The sequence below is a fragment of the Stigmatopora argus genome, chromosome 16, assembly GCF_051989625.1.
Source record: "Stigmatopora argus isolate UIUO_Sarg chromosome 16, RoL_Sarg_1.0, whole genome shotgun sequence".
Classification (NCBI taxonomy): domain Eukaryota; kingdom Metazoa; phylum Chordata; class Actinopteri; order Syngnathiformes; family Syngnathidae; genus Stigmatopora; species Stigmatopora argus.
The window spans coordinates 6,410,491-6,433,706 of NC_135402.1; the positions used below are offsets into that span (position 1 = coordinate 6,410,491).

Below are 23,216 nucleotides of genomic sequence, written 5' to 3' on the forward strand. Positions count from 1 at the left end.
TTAACATGTAACGCCAAACATGTGATTCCTTTTAACCAACACTTTGTAGCATCTCATTGAGTCAGTCTCATCTCTGGCCTGAAGCTGAACAAGAGAAATATAAAAACACATTTGTTAATTTTATTTACTATCTGTGCAAACTTTCTATTTAGGTCTAGGCTCATCACAGAGTGCTAGATGTCCTGTTTAAGCCAAGATTTGATAACAACCAAGCCTTGTGTTCTGCGATTCTCTATGATCAATAGTTTTATTTTTTTTAAATAACTGGCCGTTCAAACTATTTGGTGTCTGGTCTAATTTTCGCGGATAATTATACATTTATATTCAGAGTCCAATCTTAACTGGCAACCAGTTTAGGGTGTTGTGTCCACATTTTGTTCGAGTCAGATTGGCTCCAATACCCCGTCACTCAAACAAGTGTAAGTGGCGTTGAAAATGATGGACAATCTCGACGTTATTTATGTGTAGTGTTTTTTCTCTCACAGCTGGTGTTGCCAAAAAGTTTCAACATCTTTGCCAAAAGTGCTTTTTCAGAAACATATTACTGTAGATTAATCAAAAGGAAAAAGACAATCATCACTAATCAACTAATTCCCCTTAGTTTCCTACCACATCACAATAAAATAGTAAATTGCCTATAGGTGTATCTGGGAGAGTCAAATCTTGTTTGTCTGTATTGCTCTGCGATTGGCTGACGATGAGTCTACGGTGGACTCCTGCCCACAGTCAGCTGGGATAGGTTAAAGAACCATCATGAGGATAAGTAGTACAGATAAAGAATGGATGAATGTTTTCCTGCAATAAAATGTCATCACCTAAACTGATATAAAGATCTCTTTTGACTGGGATGCTGAGTCATGCTCCTATGTCTTGCCATTTGTGCTGATCTAATCTTGAGTCTATCATCACTCGTGGAACAACGTTGCTCTGGTGCTGTGTGTTTGTGTTTGCATACTTGTGTGACAATCTGATTCCTGAATGTGATGGGATACAGGCTGATCAGACCTCAGTGACCCCTTGTTATGCGACACATCAGCTGGAGGAGATACATGAATACCTGCGTGTATTTGAGAGTGATGTATTGCTTATCAACATGGTATGCCCGTGGCTGTGAGACTGGGTCCGTAAATCACCTCGTCAGTGGAAGAACTGTGAGTAATAGTGTGATAATTCATTAGTTGTCAATTACCCACTTAATCATTGACCAGCTAATGCAATTAACATAAAAATACAAATTGCAGAACCCTGTGAAATTGTGCAGGCATTCTGAGATTTTTGCAGAATTAGGACACAAAATACAATCCAGCACATCACAGTGTAACCAACAAATCACAGATACTATGTTAAAATTTTGTTTTGAACTAAAGCAATGATTTTATGTCATTACTTCTTGGCTGCTTTCCTCCTTTCTCTCTCTCTTTTGTAAATAGATTTTCCACAGGGTCTGATAAGATTTTGGACTAAGAACAATAGTGACTCATCAGTAAGGAATGAGCTGACCATTATGGATGTGTTTTTAAGTTTAGAAATGCCAATGTTATCCCTAATTGTAAACATTTGGCATATTATGTAGCAGATAAGGTAAGATAACATGAATGCAGGACTCTGCATTCTTAGAATAATGGGAAAACCAACATCTAGAAAATATGTTTCCTGCTTATTATGTTCTGTGCCTTGATGTTTGTAGAGGTTGACTGGTCTTCACCTCTTGACCCTTTATTCTTCAGTTTTTCCACAAAAGCTTCAGACGTTGCTCATATCATCGTCACCAACAACCCCCGTACAACGAACTCCCCCCCAGCCCCCCCCCACTCCCCTTCCCTACGCTTTCTTTGCAACCACCCCATTGCCATTGTCTAAATGTCATCCTGCAAACAAAACCTTCGTTCATATAGATCCGGAACAAAACACAGCATCCTCCATTCACACTGTGACTGTCACACACTTGAACAAACAGCAAAAACTTCCCTCTCAAAAAAGAAGAAAACCAACTTGTCTCATTTCTTTTTATATCACTGAGGGGCAAGAACTTCTCACCCCAGATCAAAGAGGGTATCATAGTAAACGTGGCAGCGATCCCGAACATGATAGTCATCCTACGCGTATATGTTATGCTGAGTGATTTGCGAATGGAGACCAAGAAAAGGTCTATTGTGGCCTGACCAGTGCGGCTAATTAGTGTCCACACAGCTATGTCAGTTATCCTGTGATCTGTACTTGTCCAATTGTTTGTGGGGCTCTATTGTAAGGCAAGCAAGAATGCTGCATCATATATGTGGGCTATGGGTGTGTTATTAGAGACACACTGATCTGGGCTCCTGTCTGTGCTGTTTTGATCCCGTCTCACAAATTCATATCGCATGCTCTTGATTTATAGCAGTGAGGTCCAGCGGCACCAGGATCGGGTGACATAGATGCTTGTTGTGCTGCAGGAATCAAGTTCCGTCTGGCGGTTTACTTTATTCCCTTTAATCGCTTACATGTTGGCCCTTATCAACATTTTGTCACGGCAATTTTTATCATGAAGCTCTCATGTCTGGTTTAAGAAAGATACATGACCATTGCGCTTCTTTTAAGCCACTGACATACATAATATAAAACATCCCATTTTTTTATAATGGATGGTAACACTCATAACGTCAACAGATAACACTTTTTTGAAAAACACTTTGAGAAGCTTTGGCTTATACTGGCCGAGTGGAAAAATGGTTAAAGACAAAACTAAGAGGAGATAAGCTAAAGTGTACTATCTGTCTTTTTGATGATTTGCTTTAAGTGTCTTTAGTGTGCACCCCAGCTTTATCAACACAGAGATGTAATGAGGGAAATACTTTATCAGGATGCCTCTGCTTTCCATCCTCCTATACACAGATAGACTTTCTGAGTAGGCACATGCAGCAGATGAGAGAAGATGCATCCAAGCAGTTCAATACAGCCGCCTGTGACACTCATTGAAAGCACATCAGTCCAGTGTGTGTTGATCCATACAGAGGCCCATCCAGACAAGTGGTATTGATGGACCAGAAGACTGTTCAATATCAGATATTTCTATTCGTTGGTCCACTATGGCCTCCCAGACAAGTGGTCAGGGGCTCAGAGCTTCACTCATTGAGAAGACTGTGAAATTGGATGAGTTTACACTAGCCTTTTCATTTTATATATATATATATATATATATATATATATATATATATATATATATATATATATATATATATATATATATATATAATAATGAGTATATATATATATTAGTAGGCTTAAGGCAATTCCCTGTTTTGACAGTTGCACTTGTTATGAAATGTGACTGTTTTAAGCATTTATGTTGCTGTGTATTTCATTCCAAGACTGAATTGCGCCCCAAACATGCTGGATCTCAGCTCTACACTATAATTTTGTCATCTAATTTATACATGCTGTCAGTCTCAACGTAGCTCACAAGATTTGTGATCTATGTTGATTTTAGCCTTCCTTCCTTTTTTCATGAACACTCATGAATGCGGTTTATCTGTAATAACCGACCAGGACTGCTAGATGAGAAATCTGGAAAAAGAGATGTCATTGATGAAAGTGTAAATAAAAACACTGGTTTATCCTTATGATGGGAGATTTATTTTTCAACTTGACATGTTTCTTGGTCCACCACCATTTCTGATATGTAGGCTACTGTAGCTTGGGGGGAAAAGGACTGTTGCCAGAGGGCATGTTGTGGATGTCATGAAACTTAATGTGATATCCATGACATTGTGGTATGCTTATATAGGAAAAATAGACCCAATGTTGGTGTTTTCTCATCTGTCAGGGTTAATTAACTCTTACTTTAGGTCCATCTCTTTGGTTGTGGGTTTTGAGGTCTCCTAGTTTGTTGTGCTTTTGTAGCTACTTTATACATACTCACATTGCTCATCTGTTTGGAAGCATTTAGCCACCCCACACACAGACTTCACTCATGTGATCTAACCACACAGTTTATTTGTTTCCACTCTCTGTGCTGATGTCTACTAAATTAAAAAAGGAATGTGCTGAGCATGTCCCCCCAAAGCTTTCGCTCTCTACTTAAAATGAGGGTGTTTCCCCTCTGTCACTTACTCTTTCTTGATCAGTGTAACACTTCAAACCTCATTGGGGAAAAGCCATTATGAAGTTTCTGGAATTATACCATTTTTACATATTGGGGTCATTGTCAAATTAAAGGATGCAGATATAAACAGCCCAAAATACATGATGTGTATACTCTTATTCCAATGTGTGTGCTGTCATGAAAATCCTTTTTAGGGAGGAAGAGTTATTGCCCCATTGTTTTCAAGTTGAAACTGTGCGTTTTCATTTTGGAATGCAGTGGGAGCTGCAGCTTCAGTGAGAATGCCCAAAGTTTTAGATCGGATTTGGTATGGGTTTGTACCACATTACCAAATATATCTTTGTGGAGGACATTCTAATCAAAAACACTGTTGCCTAATGCATTCCTATCATTGGTTCCTTTTCCAGACCTTACATGGGTGTACTGTACTGTATTTAAAAAAAAATCAAATGAAATTGAATTATTTTTTTCCAAGGGAAATGAAACAAAGTATGCTTTAGACTATAGACTTCAGAACAAGTTATCATCTCAAAACATTAATCCTAGTCCACTTGATAGCTCAAAAAATAGGTTTTATAATTCCTTAGTAGTAGTACCTATTTTTGTGGCTTGTGAATGTATGTATGATGTAATAAACACATTAATTGGTTATATATATACATACATCCCATATACAGCACATAGTATTAGTTGGTCATAACGTTTGGATGAAATTGCTTAATAAACACCACTTAAATACATGTTTTATATGAGCTGTTCTTTGCTATGATTGATATCAAAGGCACTGAAATCCCCTGTTGTCTGAGCCAGTAGTGCATGTGGTCCAAGAGTCAAGAGACATCTGTGCCACATTCCTCTCTCATTCATACAAGTCTAAAGAACCCAGCTAACCCCAACAAACACCAAGGATTTGCTGCCCTGGGATTGCGGTTAGGTTATATGTGAGGTAATTCAAACCCTTTTCTGAATAATTACAGCACACATTCATCATTAGCTCATCGCATTGCCACACAGGTAGCACATGCAAGCCAACTAGGTGCATATTGATGGAGACGGGCCATGTGCCAGCAGCCTGCATGGTCATTAGTAGAAAGCAGACAGTAAGAAAAGATGGAAGAAAGACAGAAACTTAAGTCCCCCGGGAGACATTTCCTGTCTCTGTTTTTCACATTAAGTAGAACGTGGAACTGGTTAAGATGGGAATTTAAATGTGCAACAATAAATAGAGGCTCTTAGCAGAAAATATTTTCAGATTTCAGTCGCCCTCCTTTGACTGGCAGATGATGACTTTTGATGAATAATATTTTGAAACATCTTATTATACCTTGGAAAACAGCAATCACTATCTTTCCTGATATATATATATATATATATATATATATATATATATATATATATATATATATATATATATATATATATATATATATATGATATTTATTAGGAATTGTCAATTATTTAAATACTAAATCTTAATTAAGAGATGCTATATACTGCAAAATTGAATAGTGCTATCCCTTCTCTAAGTCTGGAGTACAGTAAAACATATTAAATAAAGCCGACTAGTAGAAGATCAGTAGGCATTGCTTTGATTTGTCTGGATGGTGAGAATTTATTTAGAAGGTGAATCCCCACTAGGCAGCACTGACTTGTACAGTCTGGTGACGTGTCAGGACTTACTCATCTGTGTTTGAGGAAGGGATTATGAGAGATGAGAGAGCTACATCCACACAGAACATGAAGGGGAGAACCCGGAAAGAGAGAGAGTCCATTTTCTTTTCCTTCTTTGTTCTCATGTGACATTTAGCTAGCTTTTATCTTAAGTGCTTCTCCATACTGTACATCAAGCATATCTTTTCAAGAGGGGGAACCCCCAAACCCCTTCTCACCTGCCTGAACATTCTGTGTGTCTCGCACGGATGTACTATAAGAAAGGGATGCACTCTAGTTAACTTAATGATGAGATGCAGACTTGAAATGCAGACTTTGACTTTCTGTGTACTTTCATATACAGCAGACCACTGCGTCGTTTAGCACTTTTTCTACCTTATCATTAAAAAAAATCTGTATCAATATCTATTTCAATTTATCTCTGAAACAAAGCTAAATCACTTTTTTTCTTCTCTATTTTGGAGGTGTTATATTTGCTTACAGTATATTATTGCATTGTCTGTATACATTTGATAAACACACAGAAAAGCACCAGTTTAATGCCTCGCAACCAACCTTTAGCACAAAGTTCGGTTACAGCAATGTTTTTGTTTCAAGTGGTATTTTTTTTCTTTCCAAGTGTTATATGTTTGAAGATTTTGTATTTCGTATGTAGTAAGATCTAACAACTTGGTCCATTTCTCCCATGGCAGAATGCAATAATCCAACTAGCTATGCCAAGACCTTAAAATTTTTAACTCAATGTATTTTTCCCTTATTTGGTCTACCGTAACATGTTGATACACAAATCATTGTGGGTTTATACCTCGTACTAGCAGGAAGTCTGTACTCAAATGTTGGAATCTCAAGCTGAATCACGTGCAGCTGGGTTTATTAAACAGTTAATGTTCCCTAAAGTGCTTCTCAATGCAAAGGAAATAGGTAATAAATTATAAGACCCACAGCTGGTCTGTCTTTTTTTAAATTTATTTTTATTCAAATTTGGCAAATGTTTTTTTTTAACTTATTCCATGGTGTATCCAAATCTTAATTTTTTTAATTTGTTATTTGCATTGACTTTAAAATGTTTTGGATCATAGTTTATAGTACATTTCCATTAAATTGGAAAAGTTGGCTTTGAATAGTTTAACTATCACAGTACAACACACACGAGCTGTTTGGGGTTGTTTTGTTTGTTTTATTATGGTGTCCACTGCCCATTTATGTTTTACTGTTCAACTCTATTTATCCAATGAATGAATGTATAAATTCTAAGAGATAAACCGTGCAGCCTTGAATCCCAGTTTTCTGTCGACATAATAATAAAAAAATAACAATAAAAAAAGGTTTAATTTCTCACAATGTTTTTACAACCTCACTCAACCTGTCAGGCCCAAATCAAATTTTGTCTGGCACACACGAGGGAGGAAGATAGGTATGTGTATCAGGTCTGAATGGCAGTTTTTACCCCTCTGGCCTTAGCCCCCTCCAATGTTCTCTCGTCTTTCTCTCCTTCTTTACCTGCTATTTTATCTAAGGCATGTGGGAATGGAAGGGAAGTGGTGGAGGATGTTGCTGCTGACAGGCCACACTCCAAGCCGACACCATCACTTGAGCTCATGCAGATTAAACCCCAATTTGAGGCCCTTAGAGGCCCTTCTTCATGGCTCCCATAATTCCTCACTCGTAGGAGTGCAGTGCAACTTATCTCAACTGTCACCCCACCAAAAATGTGCCTGGCATTTTGGTGATTTTCAGATGAATGATAAGCAAAGTTTGGGCTTCTTGGGTTAAATTATGCATGCTTCAGCAACTTTCTTTGGAGCAAAAATCCTCAATATATTAGAAAGTGTCTCATACTATAAAGTTACTATAAGGTTTTCACAATATTTATCGAAGTCTATTTCTTTGCAGGCAATTTGGAATGCAATGAGCTACATATATACAAAATATAAGCTATACTTTAATATAGTACATACATTTTGCCCAATGAGGAAAGAGTTAAAGTGACAATGTGCTCTATTTAGGTATGCTATTGTGCTTATACAAATCTGCACAACTACTATTAGGAAATTATGTTCGACATAAAAGATTTGAGGTGAGGATGTGCTAATCACTTGGGCACTGTGCCACATTCCTTCTATCTGAATTGTTCAAATCAATACTGATGTCAAGTAACACTTTCATCTTAAATCTTACTCTTGGGTTCATGTCAGTGTTGCAGCAGCCCTTCTCTTTTTAGAGACCACTTGGGCCCATTTAAAAACTCATCCAAAGGATTATTATCCAATTGTGCTGTGTTTGCTGTCAGCGCCACCCACTTAGCATTGGCCACAGATGTCCATATCAGCCGTTGCTGAGTCAGAATCTATGACTTGCCGTTTTAGTGAACCGGGCCCACTAAGTGCTTGACCACCCTGATGCTTTGCTCCATTTATGGTGTGGCTTTGAGTGGTTCGGTTGTGACGGGAGGCCCCCGGGCTAACTTGGCAATGCCCAAGAAGGTTTTAGAGCACAAGCTCGTGAGTGATTGAATACAGTCCCCTTTGAAGTGTGTGGCACAGTCAAAGAATTATGTCAAATATGTTATGATGTGTATTCTGAGTGAGGAAAGACATTTGGTTTTTGAATTGCAAGATTTCCTCAACTCCATTTTCAACTTAAACCTCAGGGCTATGTCTTTGGACATGTACTACTGTACAATTGTGAATTTCAGCATTTTGGTAGCTAGAAGCAGAGCAGCCGCTGGTGTATGCATACGCTTTACGATGTCATATCATTGCTGAAAAGAGAATTCCAAAGAAATTAAGTTAAATAGGTATGCAATTGATATATGCACAAGAAAAAAGTTCGGAGGCGTGTTTGCAATTCTGAATAGACGCATTTCCAATGAATATAATGATCTTAATTGGGTTCTGCAATCATCCATTTTCCCAATTTTCTGATCTCAGTCACATTTTAGAAAAACAAAATGCAAGAATGAGGTCTTTCCTCAAAAATCATTTCATTATCAAACAAATTCAGATTATGCAATCATTTGTAGTCAGGGACTACCTGAAAACACTTGATACAGATCATAAACAAGTGACAAATAACAAAAACACAGGCTTGTAGATGTACTGACTAATTTATACGTGCCCCAAAAATGTCATCATTTGTATTTGTACTCCAATGAGAACATTATTATGGTGAAATGACACAAACATTTGAGTTCTCCACTGTTCTTTTTTCTGTTCTCATCAGTGGTACACAGCACATCTGGTTTGTAAGGTTTTAGCTTGCTTCCTTTGCTGTTTGGCCTACTGGACTAAGGACCCAGTGCTGCGATTCAACTCGAAATGTGTCTGCATTTTGTCAGGTTGCTGTTTAAGAAGAGCCAAAAATCCATTACCAATATATGAAAAGGCAGTTTCCATATGAAAAGCTGCATCTGACTTCCAACCCTAATGAGGAAAAGGCGTACAAAAAATGAATGAAAGAATGAATGTTTTATTTCAAACATCGGAATAACAAAATGAATGCAAAAAAGGGAAAAGGGAAAAGTAAAAATGGAAGGACAGATAGTTTTCAATGAACTGCACATCATCATATTTAGTGTTTCTTTTAAGAAACAAATGAAAACCTGTGGTAAAACAATATAATACTTAATACTCTCAAATATTTTTCTGGCTAAAGAGAATATTTTGTCTGGCCTTGACATCATGAATCATCATTAGCTCTGTGAATGCATACTTTGGACAGTATCTTACACCACACCTTGAATTTGCCATGAAAGCAATATTAAAATGGGTGAAAATGGAGCCTGTCACTGACTTTCTGGCAGTCAAGGATGTTAACGTCTTTCCTTGTTTCATTTTCTTCCAGCTTTCCGTGGGTCATAAATGCTGAAAAACTGGAATCCTTTAGCATCGGTTGCACCGCCAATAATACCGTTAGTTCCTTGTGCACAGGTCAGAGAAAAAAACTGAAAAGTTGCCTCGCATATTACATCACTGATGTCATTATTTTGATCTTGTAACGATGAAAGATTAAAGGATGTAATGCCAAAAACCACATATGTTCAATCGAGGTTTTTAATGCAGGAGGTTGAATTCCGAGCACAACCAAACCATCCTACTTTTGCTATTGTCAGACAAATTTGGAATCTTAATGCAGCAACCGCTTTCCTTCCATCTGTACACTTCTACTTGGGGTCTTGTCACCTGACACCGGGTGCATGCTAACGCGCCGTGAGAGGCTCCTCTGTCGAACACACACAAATATGCACACACACACACACTCAAAACCTTGCGCTTCCTGATGACAAGTGTAGAGGGACGAGAGCCAGAAGGCACACAAGAATGTGGTTTCACTCTGTCAGTGAACAGGTCTTAAGAATTAGCCTGTTCATTGAGGGAAAATGTTTTATTCATTTATTTATATATTTATTTTATTTCTCTCTGTCATCCGAATTTCAACTCTCCAACTAAAATTTAAATATATATCACAAATTACAGTGTAATTATGATTCAATTAAATTTATCCAATAGTTTAAAGTAGGGACCATATGCATATACATCATAGGTTAAAGCTTTTTTTATACATTAAAACTAAAATTTTAGGCACTAACAAATCAACTCAAAGAGAAAATATAGTTGTTGTACACACTGAAGTAATGGAAGTGTATCTAGACTATCTCAGGCATAGGAGTGCAAGATTTTGGGCAGTGTGTGTGTGTGCATGCATACGCGTGTGTGGCTTGACCTGTACGTAATCATATAAGGGATTAAAGGGATTTGACTTTTGACTAGCCGTGAGAAAAGGCAATCTAATCAACCTTTAAGGCAGTGATGGATGCATTTGCAGGTCTTGGCACGTCCCCCACATCTAGCAACAAAAGAAAACAGACATAATGTTTAACAAATGTGTTTCCTCCTATCTCCATCCACTCATAGAAATGCACAATTCCACACCCAACGCATACACGTCAAGTGCTCACTAAAGTCACTTGTGTGTGTAGTCGGATCTGAGCAATTTGCTTTACCTGACTGATGATGGCTGTGACTGTCAAGGTGGAAGAAAGGCTTTGTTGAGTTGGATTAGCCGCCGCGAGCTCAGCACTCAGGTTACGCTCCAGGTTAGAGTCAGCGAGCAGTAGATGATAGAGAAATGCAGCACTCAGTGACCTTTAGGTGTTAAACTGAGACCTCTCCTCGACTGAAATGACCTAACGGGTTGAATGCACCACATGATGTCCTCAGTTTTAGCTGCACATATAATTTGTTTTACATAAAAGACCATAGTAATAATATCTACATCAACTCACTACTTCTACATTTTATGCAAGTTGTTTTGGTCACGTCCTGTCTAAATATTTCAACAGAGAAAAAAGAAGGAAAAATCACAGAACAACTGCAAATGTTTGTGTCCGTTTGTGATTATAATGGCTCTGAATGAGCTGCTGACAGCCTCTGTGTCTGTGAAATTGGCTGTTGTTCACAGGGTAAACGCTATCTGAGAAGCGTTGATCCTCTAAAGTGTTTTTGTGTGTGTTTAGCACAGTGAGTGCTGAGTGCAGTGTAGGTACTGTGTATTTTGCCGCATGTGTGTTTGAGCAAGTGTGTGCTGATTGAGCCAGGTTCCAAGTGTTTTAAACTATGGCTTTCTGTCCTTTGTAGTGTTAATCCACAGATTGAAGCCACTTTCACCCGAGTAATAACTGCAGTAGTGCACTAGATTGACAAGTGTTATTATAATGTTTTACTTTTATTTTTACATCTCTAAAAACATCCTTTCAATCAATCATCCAGTCAAAAAAACATTAAATTAATGGAATGCCATGAACACAATTTCCCAACTCTCCAGTCATCTTTAAGTGGCTCTATTTTGGTCAAATTGGTTAATTAGTTCTAATTGGTGCACATATCAAACCTGCGGTTTGTTTGATAAGAAGAGGCCCCACCCCCTACTCCCACCTCTTTAGGTTCAAATGTAATGAGAGGAAGGATGTACATTAAGGACCATAGTACTTAAAGTCATAAAAAATAAGAATAGCTGATGATCATGAGCATCCACATTCCAACCAGTGCTTTAGTCCATTATGTGAGGACTCAGCGAGAGTGCTCATTTCTTTTTATTGCCTTTCTAATGATTATGGATGGAAAAATACTGCACACAAGATGACAGTGCTCTTTGATAGTGATAATGGTGGTCAAATGCCATAGAGGACAAGGGTGTGAGTAGTAGTAGTAGTGGTAATAAATGAGGACAGAGAAAGTGAAAAGGGTTATGTCCAGCATTATTAAGTGTTAAAATCTCTGCCCGTGACTGAAAAAAAGAGCAGTTGGAGAGTTGGAGGGAGTGATGGTGTTATAAAATGAGCAGAGATGAAGGGGAAAGATGACAGGTCCACCCTGCATCTCTGTTTTTGACTCCCTTGGGGCAGTAGATGAGAGATGAGAGTAATTCTCAGTAGTAAGCTACTACCAACTCCCCCTGAATACAATTCTGTATTACCATTGTTTTCTTTCTTTCTCTTTTCTTTGTTTTTGATATATTGTAAATGGCACATGATCAAACAATGCTACCTAATTACATTTCGTCATTCAGCTCTAGTCACAGGCACATTATACATGTACATGTTTTAAATATTCATGTAAGCCTGAACATATTTGTAAACACACCCTTTTTAATGGGCACCAATAAAGCAAACTTTTTTTTATTAATATTTAAAAAGGCATTGTGTGGACGGTGACCAAGTTGATGATGCCAACATTTTTCTCTCATTGTTGTACTATCCCAATTATTTGGCCCTCAAGACAATTTTCTTTGGTAATGACTCACATTATTGGAGGGTCAGTGCTTGTATACATAGTAAATGACAATATAAAAGTACAGTGCAGTTATTCAGAAAAAAAGAGCTGACTGGCCCACAAATAAACTGGCTTTCAGATAAGATCTTGGAGGTTAAGTACTTAAAGCTAAATCCCTTGTTTGCACATAAATCTTTATTTAACACATCTGACTTGTGCACTCTTCATCCACAAGGATTCTCCAGACCATACTTTTGATAGACTCACCTGCTCTCTCTTTTCCTAAAACGGGCCAGTATTAAAGGCCAGAGTGTGAGAATTGACTGCCCTCAAAAAGCTTTATTTAACCCAGACACACAGCCTTTGAGGAAAGAGTAAAAAGAAAGGCATTTGCTGACTAAGGCATCGGAAAAGGAGCTACACATGTGGCCTACGTGTCTTTGCGTATGTTTTAGATAGATGGAAAGCAGCCTGAGATGAGGTGATCTTTCAACAGTGATTCCATTGCTTCTTTATGGGCCTCTCCATCAGCACATCTAGTTGTAAATTCTTCCTCGAACGAACATGTATCTGCTGACATGGTTCTTTACTTGTCATTGCTAAACTTTTTGGATTCAACGGAAGGCACTCATCATCATGAGAAATAGGTTGATAACTGACCTTGTAAGGGTGATTTGTGCATTTCACAAGATCCATCTTGAGGCATGTGAAACAGGAGGTGCTCATAACATTTCGAAGAATTGAGTTTTATTATATATTTGAAATTGTGAGTGGCTAACAGCTGGTAATATTACTTTTGGACTGACTGTCTTCTCTGTCATAGCCAGATTCCTGTTAATCTTTGTGGTCCCTCTGTTCAAAATAAGACGAAATGTTCTTGCACAGGGAGATGTGATTGCACAGAATCTTTCTTGGTTATTGGAGAATGCTACAATAACAAAACGAAAAAGAAGTTAACTCAAGAAGGTCAATGATCTCATTGCATGACACTGACAATGATAAATGACAATAATTGAAAATGGGAGGAATGGTTGTGAATGCTCATGTATCTGTTCCAGACGTCCAATCGATTCTGACTGGGACAGTTGGCAACAATCATTTGCTGGATTGAACATCTAGCACGGTAAATAGTAGCCGCTAATTGGAAAATTTGTTACACAAACACATTTTATATGTTTAAAACATTTATTTTTTAAATGTAAGAAAGAAAAATGCTTGATACTTGAATATTTGATTAATTTGCTAATTATAATACAACTCATTCGGGAGGTAAGATTTTGTAAAATATGTTTAAAACTGAATTTGCATTTGCTTAAATAATCTATATCCATTCCATTATATTCTTGCACTTATCAGAGGTCAGTGGCAATTTAAACAAGAAAGCCCAGAAGTTCCAGGACTAAGTTTCTCTCACCCTAGGACAGCAGTAGAAACACATTTGGGTGGCTTTCATCCAGGGAGCTTGTACTTTTAGTAATGACCTACAATTTGTGACCAGAGATTAGGGCATAAACTGAGATTGTAGATCCTTCTTCATCATGCCAGACTGACAGAGACCGTATCATGCTGACGGTGCGCCAATCTGTCTGTCGATCTCCCTCTTCATTCTCATTCGGGAACAAGACCCCAAGATACTTGAACTCCACCCTGAATTGGAAATTTCACTCCACCCTCATCCACTGAGGAGCATGGTCTCACATTTGGAGGTGCTGATTCTCATCTCAACTGCTTCACAACACAGCTGTGGCGCCCCTCCTGTGAGAGTTTGATGAAGCTATGAAGCATGAAGCCATTTCTATGTATAACTTATAACAAATTGTCCCACCTAGTTACAGATTCCTAACAAGCAAACCCTGTAGGTCACTCACACTGACTTTATTTTGAAGTGTACCTATATCTCTAGGTAGATTAATACATATTATGGCATACCTCTCATGTCCATTTATGTTTGGTAACAGTATGAAATCATTTTTATGCATTGAAATTTGCCCACAAACAGCCAAGGAGTTGCATTATCAGTACAACAGACTGCTTTGCACATCGGGAATATGTGAATAAGGAGCCTCAGTGGGATTAAATATGAGCTTGAACCCGCTACGATGTGGATTGTGAATTAATACTTGGCCTTGTACAAATCAGGGCCAGCTCCCAACTTTTAGCGGAATGCGTAGATCAGAGATGGACTGATTTGCTGACTGATAGACAAGACTTTGATCGACACTCTGTGTCAAGGGGACAGGGTCTGCGCTGTTATGGGGCCCAGCGGGGCAAGATTGAGCGGACCAGGTGGTGCACTGGCATGCGCGGCACTTCTATGTTTAGCCCTTACATGATGTTGCATGTGCTGTTTTTTTGAGCCTGCTGTGGGAGTTGAAAGCAAAGGGGCTGTGGCTACTAAGTGGTCAATGGATATTTTAGAGCTGGATGAAAACGTATTATTATTATATTATTGGATTTGACCTCCTATTTTTTCTCATTAGCTTTCTTTGTCATGCACCCATGTTTTGAAAAGCTGGAGGGCAACATACCTGCATCAACATGACCTCTGGCCCGTTTAAAAACCCTCAAGAGGGGGGCCAGAGAGGAAGTAGGTATGTGATTAAGCTTTCAGCGGTCCCTTGTTCGATGAAGTGAAAGTCTAAGGGAGGTATTGCAGCTTGTCTCCAAATTCTCTAGAGTACATTTTAGTTGAAACTCAAGAAGAGTCTTGGTGGCCCCTGCTGTGCATGTTCCTCTTATAGTTATTTTCTACCAGTTTTACAAATCTACTGATGCCCATACCTGCCACAGTTAGCCAAGTTTGACCCCCAGGCCAGCATGCATGCATTAGCAAACTGCCTTTAAAACATCCCAGCTGTGCTGCCATGTTGCAACTTACTGTAAATGTGTTTTTAGAATAAGATTTAGATCAATCTTCATTTGTTTCACTAAGGTTTTAATTGAAAAACGAGCGACCATGAATGGATAGACACACACACACACACACACACACACACACACACACACACACACACACACACACACACACTACAACTATACAGGAAACCGAAATCACATGTGTACCCACTCCCTTCTTCCAGAGCTCTCAAATGTTCTCACATCATTCTTGCTGCTTGTCTTTCACATTCCTCTCACTACTCAATGGTTGTTTGATATGCCACTTTGCCTCTCTCTCTTTCTAACTACTAATATCTCACTCACTGTCAAAAAAATGGTCTTTGTAAAAGTCAAATTAAAAACTGGCCATCACCCTCTCTCTCTATTTATTTCAAACTTCTAACACAACATTCTTTTGGGGACTTTTTTAGGATCTTCCCATCGAACACACACTACTCAAGCGAGACAGCCCTACCACACTTTGAAGTGTGTGAGACCTCACTCGTGGATAAGTGCTGGTGTTATATTATGTGTGTGAGCATGTGTTTGAGGGGTTTGCGCGAATGAACGCGCGTGTGTGTGAACGTATGTATGTGTGTGTGTGTGTGTGTGTGTGTGTGTGTGTGTGTGTGTGTGTGGCACTTTTGCAGGCTTGTCATGGCCAGTTGATTGACTCCAGACGTTGTGGGTTCCTCTCTTTGCCGCCGTCCCCTCCTCCCATGGTTGCGGGTTTAGAATGTGTGGGTAACAGCAGCATGAGGGGCGGCCGGAGCTCCCTGGGGTGTAGTAAAGTGATAGGGGAGGCCGAGAAGCTTGGATCGCCCCTGGGGAGAAAGGTCAGGGGTCTGAGACTCCACCATGGTGATCAGGGCCATGCTCGTCAAACACACTTCAGGTGTGAACCAGTTTGTGTATGTGCAACATGTGACTGTTTGGGAACATCTAAATGTAGTCCTTGTTTCACCCCAGTTCACAATTTTAACTTTCTATGAATGGAGGATAATAAGCAGATAATAAAAAGGTGCAAAGTATATACACAAAGATTTTTGAAACATGTGAAACATACTTAACCATCAAAACATAAGGGAATTTTTCTTTGATCAAATACAGAACCTGGTGTATTTTTGTAGCATTACACATATTTAAACTTGATTTTTAGTTAATTGCGTGACTTTTAAAATGGCAGTAAAACTGTCATCCATCTAATATTTCAATCTTCGTTCAACTTAATGCTTCTAAAAATAGCCAACAGCACTTATCCAGGAAGAGAAATTACTGGGCAGTTAATGTGGAAGCAAATGGAGGCCACTGTGTCTTGCACTTCACCTTCCATTTTTCAGCAGCTCTGATGGACGGTGGTGAGGTCAGTCCATCACTTACTTTGAGCCACTGACCAAAGACTCTCAAGCTGAATAATGGACTGTCACTAACCCTTGACCTAAGCTCACAGTCTATGGTGTCAGATCAATATCAGCATACTGAGCAGCAGCATTCGACATGGGTTCTTTAAGGTCAATTTCTCTGTGCTCAAAAGAAGCATCCGCCAAAGAAAACGTCCACACTATCCTACCAACATATTCCCAGCTATCAGGTGGCTTATAGTGTACAGTGGCACACGTGCAACCAGCAGGTGATGATGGAACATTTTGAATGGAGTTATTTTAACGGGACCTTCTCAATGCCTCCTGCAGTTACAGTATGTGAGCATCCGAGTGCACGTTCTTGCGTGTCGGAGCTCATGTGCTAGCATGTACAGACTTTCAAGTATGAATACTATGTGAGCGGCGTTGACCGAAAGCGGCATCTTCCTTTGATCCGAACTGTATCTTTTAAACTGGTATCATGGCAACCAAGCAATCGTCACGGATACAGAAGTGATATTATGTATCTTGAAATACAGCTTTGCAAATATAATAAATTGAGAATTGTTTCATAGTTGCATATTATTAGAGATAAGTACCATAAAGAACATTCTACATTCACACACACTGCAGCTCCAGCTGGATTGAAGAAGTAGTGATTTACACAGTGAGGACCACCAAGTTTTATAAACATACAGCACTTGTACATTCTTCCTTACTGTGTTTCCTCTCACTCGCTCTCTGGCCTCTGTTGTATTTTTTAGGTACAGTATCTTAGGTGCCTTCCCACAAGAAACACAATGTGTTTTCAATCTGAGACCAATTATTCATCTCCCTTGGCTTTGTTCCCAGCAGAGAAGGAGAGAAAAAAATCAAAACAAAACTGAGGACTGTCTATACTTTACAAGCTCCATTTTCCCATCATACTCCCGTTAACTCCCCATTGGACTAAGTTAGTTGAAAGGTACATTACACACATAACCGGAATGTCACAAACATGTGTGTATGGAATTAGCTAACTCAGTTATAATGACTTTAATTTACTCGCGGCAATGCTAAAAATGATAGGACATGTATTTAATTGGTGAGATGTTAATTGACACTCCCAGCCCTGTGGGCAGATTGCCTGACCTCTTTAGTGACATCATGTCAAAACCTATGCCTGCCTTCTGCCCCTATTTGCACAGAGTACCCCCTAGTGGGAATGCCAGGAAGCTCATAGTTGATGCCAAATGTCAAGAGTAAAGGATTAGTAATTTGAGGAGTCAATCATATCAATACACAGTACATTTATGTGTATATATATACACACGAGAGTGTATTTTGTGCATTTGAGTGGGTTCAGACAGGAGTTTCTATTAGCCAAAAATATCTCTCTATACATCAGAAACATGTTGATGGAAGATAAGCACCTCAACTCCAGACATGAGGAAAACATAAGAGTTATATTTATTTTGTTAGTCACTACATCTTTTATGTTCTATTTTTTTCAACATTTCTGGATCAAATCAGTGCTTTGCACTAGAATCCTTTCAAGCATAGTATTAAAAGCACATTTAATGCATGGTGAATAAAAAAGAAATGTTTTCCTTTCTATGCTCCCCTTCATTTCTTTTTATTGGTTACCTGTTCCAGTGTTCCACAATGTTTCTCTCTTGTAATTTATTTTCATCACTCCCTCTGCAGTCTTTTCCCTTCTCTCTTTTTATCACATACTATCTGCTTCTTCAAAAGCACACAAACCAAACGCTGTGTTTCTTTTCAACCATTCTGGCTATAGCACTCAGGCCAAAACAACAGGTGGGGCTAAAGAAAGCAAACAAGGGGGGGCAGTTTACTGAAAAGGTGGATTATCCATAGTTACTCTGTGTTTTGCTGGGAGCTCTAGTTACAGATTCATTGATAAGCTCCTTTTACTGACTGATTCTACCAATCCAGAATCATTCACCCCCAAAACAAAAAGATGCAGGATTTTAAGTTATTTATTGACAGAGGTCTCCTTATAATCTACAATCATTGAAATGTAGTGTTGTTTTTTAAGTTAATGTTTGATTCAATTTTTGTTTTCTACCCGCTAAAAACAAAACTCCCGCTGTTCCAAAAAGAAAGGAAGAAAATCAGTTTTAAAATTCCCTGTGAATGCTAAATGTGTTCGGAAGTTTTCACAAATAGTCAAACCATTTGAAAAAACTGATAGTTGCTTTAAAAATGATGTGGACTTGCTGGTTAACAGGGAATCCCCAAGTAGGTTTTCTGTGGCAATGAGTGCGCCACTACTGCAGTTAATATGCAATTACAATTAACTTTGTATGCCACAAAACAAAGCATGTTGCAAGGTTCACACGCCCCACCCCCGGCATCACCACAGGGGTTTGGAACACACATTTTGAGAACCAATGAAGTAAATAAAGCAATATCATTGGGTTTTACCATCTTGTGCATGTGTCACACCTAGATTCTCAGTCATACTTCATCTTAGATATGTTTACATCGGAGGGAAGTGGAATCTTGGTGCGTGACATATAACTTTTTTCACTTTTACATCTGTATTTGATGACCTAGGAGGAAAACCGTCTCAGGAAGGCACAGTGGGGGACACCGGATGCTCATAGGGGAAATGATAGTCAACATCAAAGCAGGAGTAAAACTCCGATCAGCTTCTTCCTTAATTGAAACCAAAGGAAAATAAAAGCCCAGTGTTGTCTATTTAAATACATCTTGAGGGAGGCTGCATTTTTGTACCTTTCCAATATTTCATTTCTGTTACTTTAAGTATATTTAGATGTTTATATGGCCAACATCTGTTGCATCCTAACACATTTCTCATATTGCCTTTTTAAACTAACTACTGTGAATGTTGTGGTTTTCAGGTTTTCTAGGATCTCTGGATAACTAGTGCGCTAAAGTAATATTTTATTTAAAAATAAAGAATCTGTGATTTTTTAATATTCTTTGTCAAACATAAATGTGCCATATCATGTTCTCAAAAGATTAAGTAGCAATTTTATGCACATCATAAGATGTAGCCTAATTAAAGTGGGATTGAATTTGTCATTCCCTTATCAAATCTCGACTATAGTAACTCAAGATATTTGCTGTATTTTGTGGAGGTCACATGTTGTAAGAAATGATCTTTGAACTCGTCAATCCCACTCTGAAAATCTATTCAAACTGCATATGACACCTTAATATGCTTGTCATCTGCGTGTCACCAATGGTAAAAGACACAAATTACTGGAGTCAACAAGGAACATTCGCCTCTGACTGTTTGACTATCCATTTGCTGATCATAACTGCATTTGATGCGAGTAATAAGATGTTGATCATCTTTTTTTTAAACGTGATTTATGCATTTTGTTGATAAATTGGGGTTTATTATAGGGCAACACTAATATCTGTAGTTATGTTCGGTTCGGTTTGATAGGCAGCAACTGAAACTAGCAAAATTGGAGCTGACATATGGGGTTCAGTAAAGACAGAAGGACAAATCAAGACCGTCCACTGCTTCTGGCAAAGGTCATGGGACCGTGGAGCCGCTTGACCCCTGCTAGTCATAATATCGGCAAGCTGCATTGAAATTAAGGCTATGGGAGGACATGTTGTGTTTGCCTGGAGCCATAATCTCGAAGGTGATGGGTTTTTTTTTTGAAGGAAATAAGATCTTTGGTTTCATATTTGACCAGAAGATAATCAGAGACAGAAAATAGAACGTAAATGATTATGCCACAAATCATCTAGGTGTCATTTTTCCTCTGCAAATACTATTGGTTGGCCACTAATTTTGCAACACTAGCACTATCAGTGGAATGATAACATGATACCCCGGACACCTCTCATAATGCTACTCATGTCTCACAATAGCACGCGTGTCAGCTGCAAAGGCTGTACATTAACCCTTTTATTATCTCAGTTTCACCTGGCTAATCTGCTGCTTTTGCAACAGCATCCACATGAATCTTAACCTGTTTTTCTCATGTGAAGCCATTCTATGTGGGTCTTGCCAAACTAAACAAAGCTGTTGCGTTGTTTCGCAATGCTTGACCCGCAAATGCTTGAGCACAGTCACCATCCTTTTCCTCCTCTTTGAAACTTCTGTGTCAGTGAATAGAGAGGATGAGTATTCCAGACATCTGCAGCATGTCAGTGATACTAATCCTAGGCCCATTAGCAGCTATAGTGACACAACCAGTTAGTTGCCTTAATCACCGCCCTGTAAAAGCCTCACATATGCAACCTTATATTGCACTATTGGGAATACTGTATGTTTCCAATCCTTCTCGTTTCTATTGAATATCTGGCTTATCCCTGCTGGGTATTTACTCCCTGTCTCTTTTCCACACAATTTACAGTAGCCAAAATTGGGGGGCATACTAAAAGCTTTAACACATGCTTCATTTTCCAAATTGATGCACAAGTTGTCCTCAGGCTTTTTAATTTGTTGTTGAAAACCACATTGCACAATGGATCCACTTAAAGTGAATACTCACTTGACAATTAGGTCTTTATGGGGTTATCATTTCTGCATCAGCACAACTTTTTAGCACATGATACTGATACATAGCTTTTGACTGTTGAAGGGGTATCACAAAGGAATTTCTGCCAGGGCACTGGCATGTTACAGAGGGATTCAGTAGAGTCTTATGGGGGGATTGCTTGATTGAGTTTGACATTGAAATAATGTAAACAGATGTAGCCTGGATAGAACCACGTGTTCAGACTCCAAACCCATTTTTCAACAATTTTGGTCTCAGAATGCTAATTCTGTCCAAATAAATGCGCTCGCGGTCATGAAAATGACTAATGTCTATTAGAAATGAACACAGGGATCTCACAGGATTTTTCGGGCTTTCATTTCTCAAGTTTTAATGTTAGAACAAGGAACTTAATAAATAATCTGAGTACATTAAATGGACTAAAATATGGTACTTAAATTTGTATTCCTTTTGGTGAGGGTCACTTTTCTTTTTCAGCATCTGCTCCATTTGCACAAAGCATTTTTTTTTCAAATGAATGAGTAGTAAATTAGTTTAGGGTGGGGAACCCTGACTTGTACAAACATAACCCTGACCTCAACCCAATCAAAAACGTTTGTGATGAAATATTATGAGCCATGCCCTTGGTCTCTGACCTCTTGCATTTTCTCCAGACTGATTAGACAAAAGTCATCTCAGAAACATTTTGCAAGAAACCATAATGTTACTCCATTTCAAATATTCATGTCTAGCTTTGTAAAATAGCTCATTCGTCGTACACATCTTAGTCACATAAACCTCTTTTGTGTATATTATACTAATATATTACTCCTTCCTATATCTCCTCCAGGTTTTACCGAGGGGATTACCACATTGATGTCTGCATAAATGACTACCTTGATGTCTACTGCCCACATTACATCAGCCCCGTGTCTGATGAGAGGGCCGAACGCTACGTGCTTTACATGGTGAACTATGACGGCTATAGTTCATGTGACCACACCGCCAAGGGCTTCAAGCGTTGGGAGTGCAACAGGCCTTTATCTTCAAATGGACCACTCAAGTTTTCTGAAAAGTTCCAGCTCTTTACCCCCTTCTCATTAGGCTTTGAATTTCGTCCCGGTCGAGAGTACTACTACATCTGTGAGTATTTCAGTGCTCATTTGGATCATTGACAGAAATCCCCACAAAAGAAAAATGTCAACAATTGTTGTGGTTCCTCGAAGTGAAGTCAAACTAAAACACAAGTTATCGGGAGAGAATACTTCCAATGTCTAGTCACATCATCTGTTTTCACTCCCCTTTTACACAGTCAGCCGTAAACAGGGTCACCCATAGGAAGCTATTTATGGTTTTCCATCAACATGAGATAAATTTAATATATCGGTGAGATATCCTTCTAATATGAACAACAGACAGATCAACAATACCAGCTTCATTGTTTTATTAATAGAAATAATAACACAAAAGGTATTCAAGAACTATTTTGCAACACATCAAACATACAACAGCAACAATTTGACTTTTTTCTTGAAAAAGATTGAACGTCACATTGGGATAAGGTCACATTGTTTTTGGTTTATTTTGCTAAGATTGTGGTACAATGCTGACATTCTGAAAGTAGTTGTACTTATTAAGCCTCAGAAGGTTATTGCGGTGCGGAATTTAATTTTTGGAGGAGTGTTACACTCAGATCATGTTAAGACACGCATGACTGCTTTGGGATGTATGTGAAGCTTCTTTAAATAAGTTGAAGATTGTGATTAAGTGTTATACGATATTAGTTTACAGTATCGTAAACGAGGTTCAAACAAAGATTTGTATAAAATGAGAAGTGTGGGGAGTGGAAGAGGTCGTTTGGGTTTTTAGTGTTGTGTGTTTTTGATTTGTGAGTTAAATTTCATTTGTTGCGGACTGGCTGAGCTCGACTTTCTCTTGGCTGCTTCTGAGAAGACTCAGGAAAACAAGCAGCTGAAACTTATGT

At 38.6% G+C, this 23,216-nt stretch overlaps 1 protein-coding gene across 1 annotated transcript in view; it reads left to right on the forward strand.

The window, feature by feature from the left end:
- efna5a (ephrin-A5a) overlaps positions 1-23,216 on the forward strand; it is a 52,739-nt gene that overhangs the window by 20,450 nt on the left and 9,073 nt on the right. Inside the window, exon 2 of the mRNA XM_077623386.1 lies at positions 22,083-22,375. Within this exon, the coding sequence (XP_077479512.1) occupies positions 22,083-22,375 (293 nt within the window). The remainder of the gene's footprint in view (positions 1-22,082; positions 22,376-23,216) is intronic.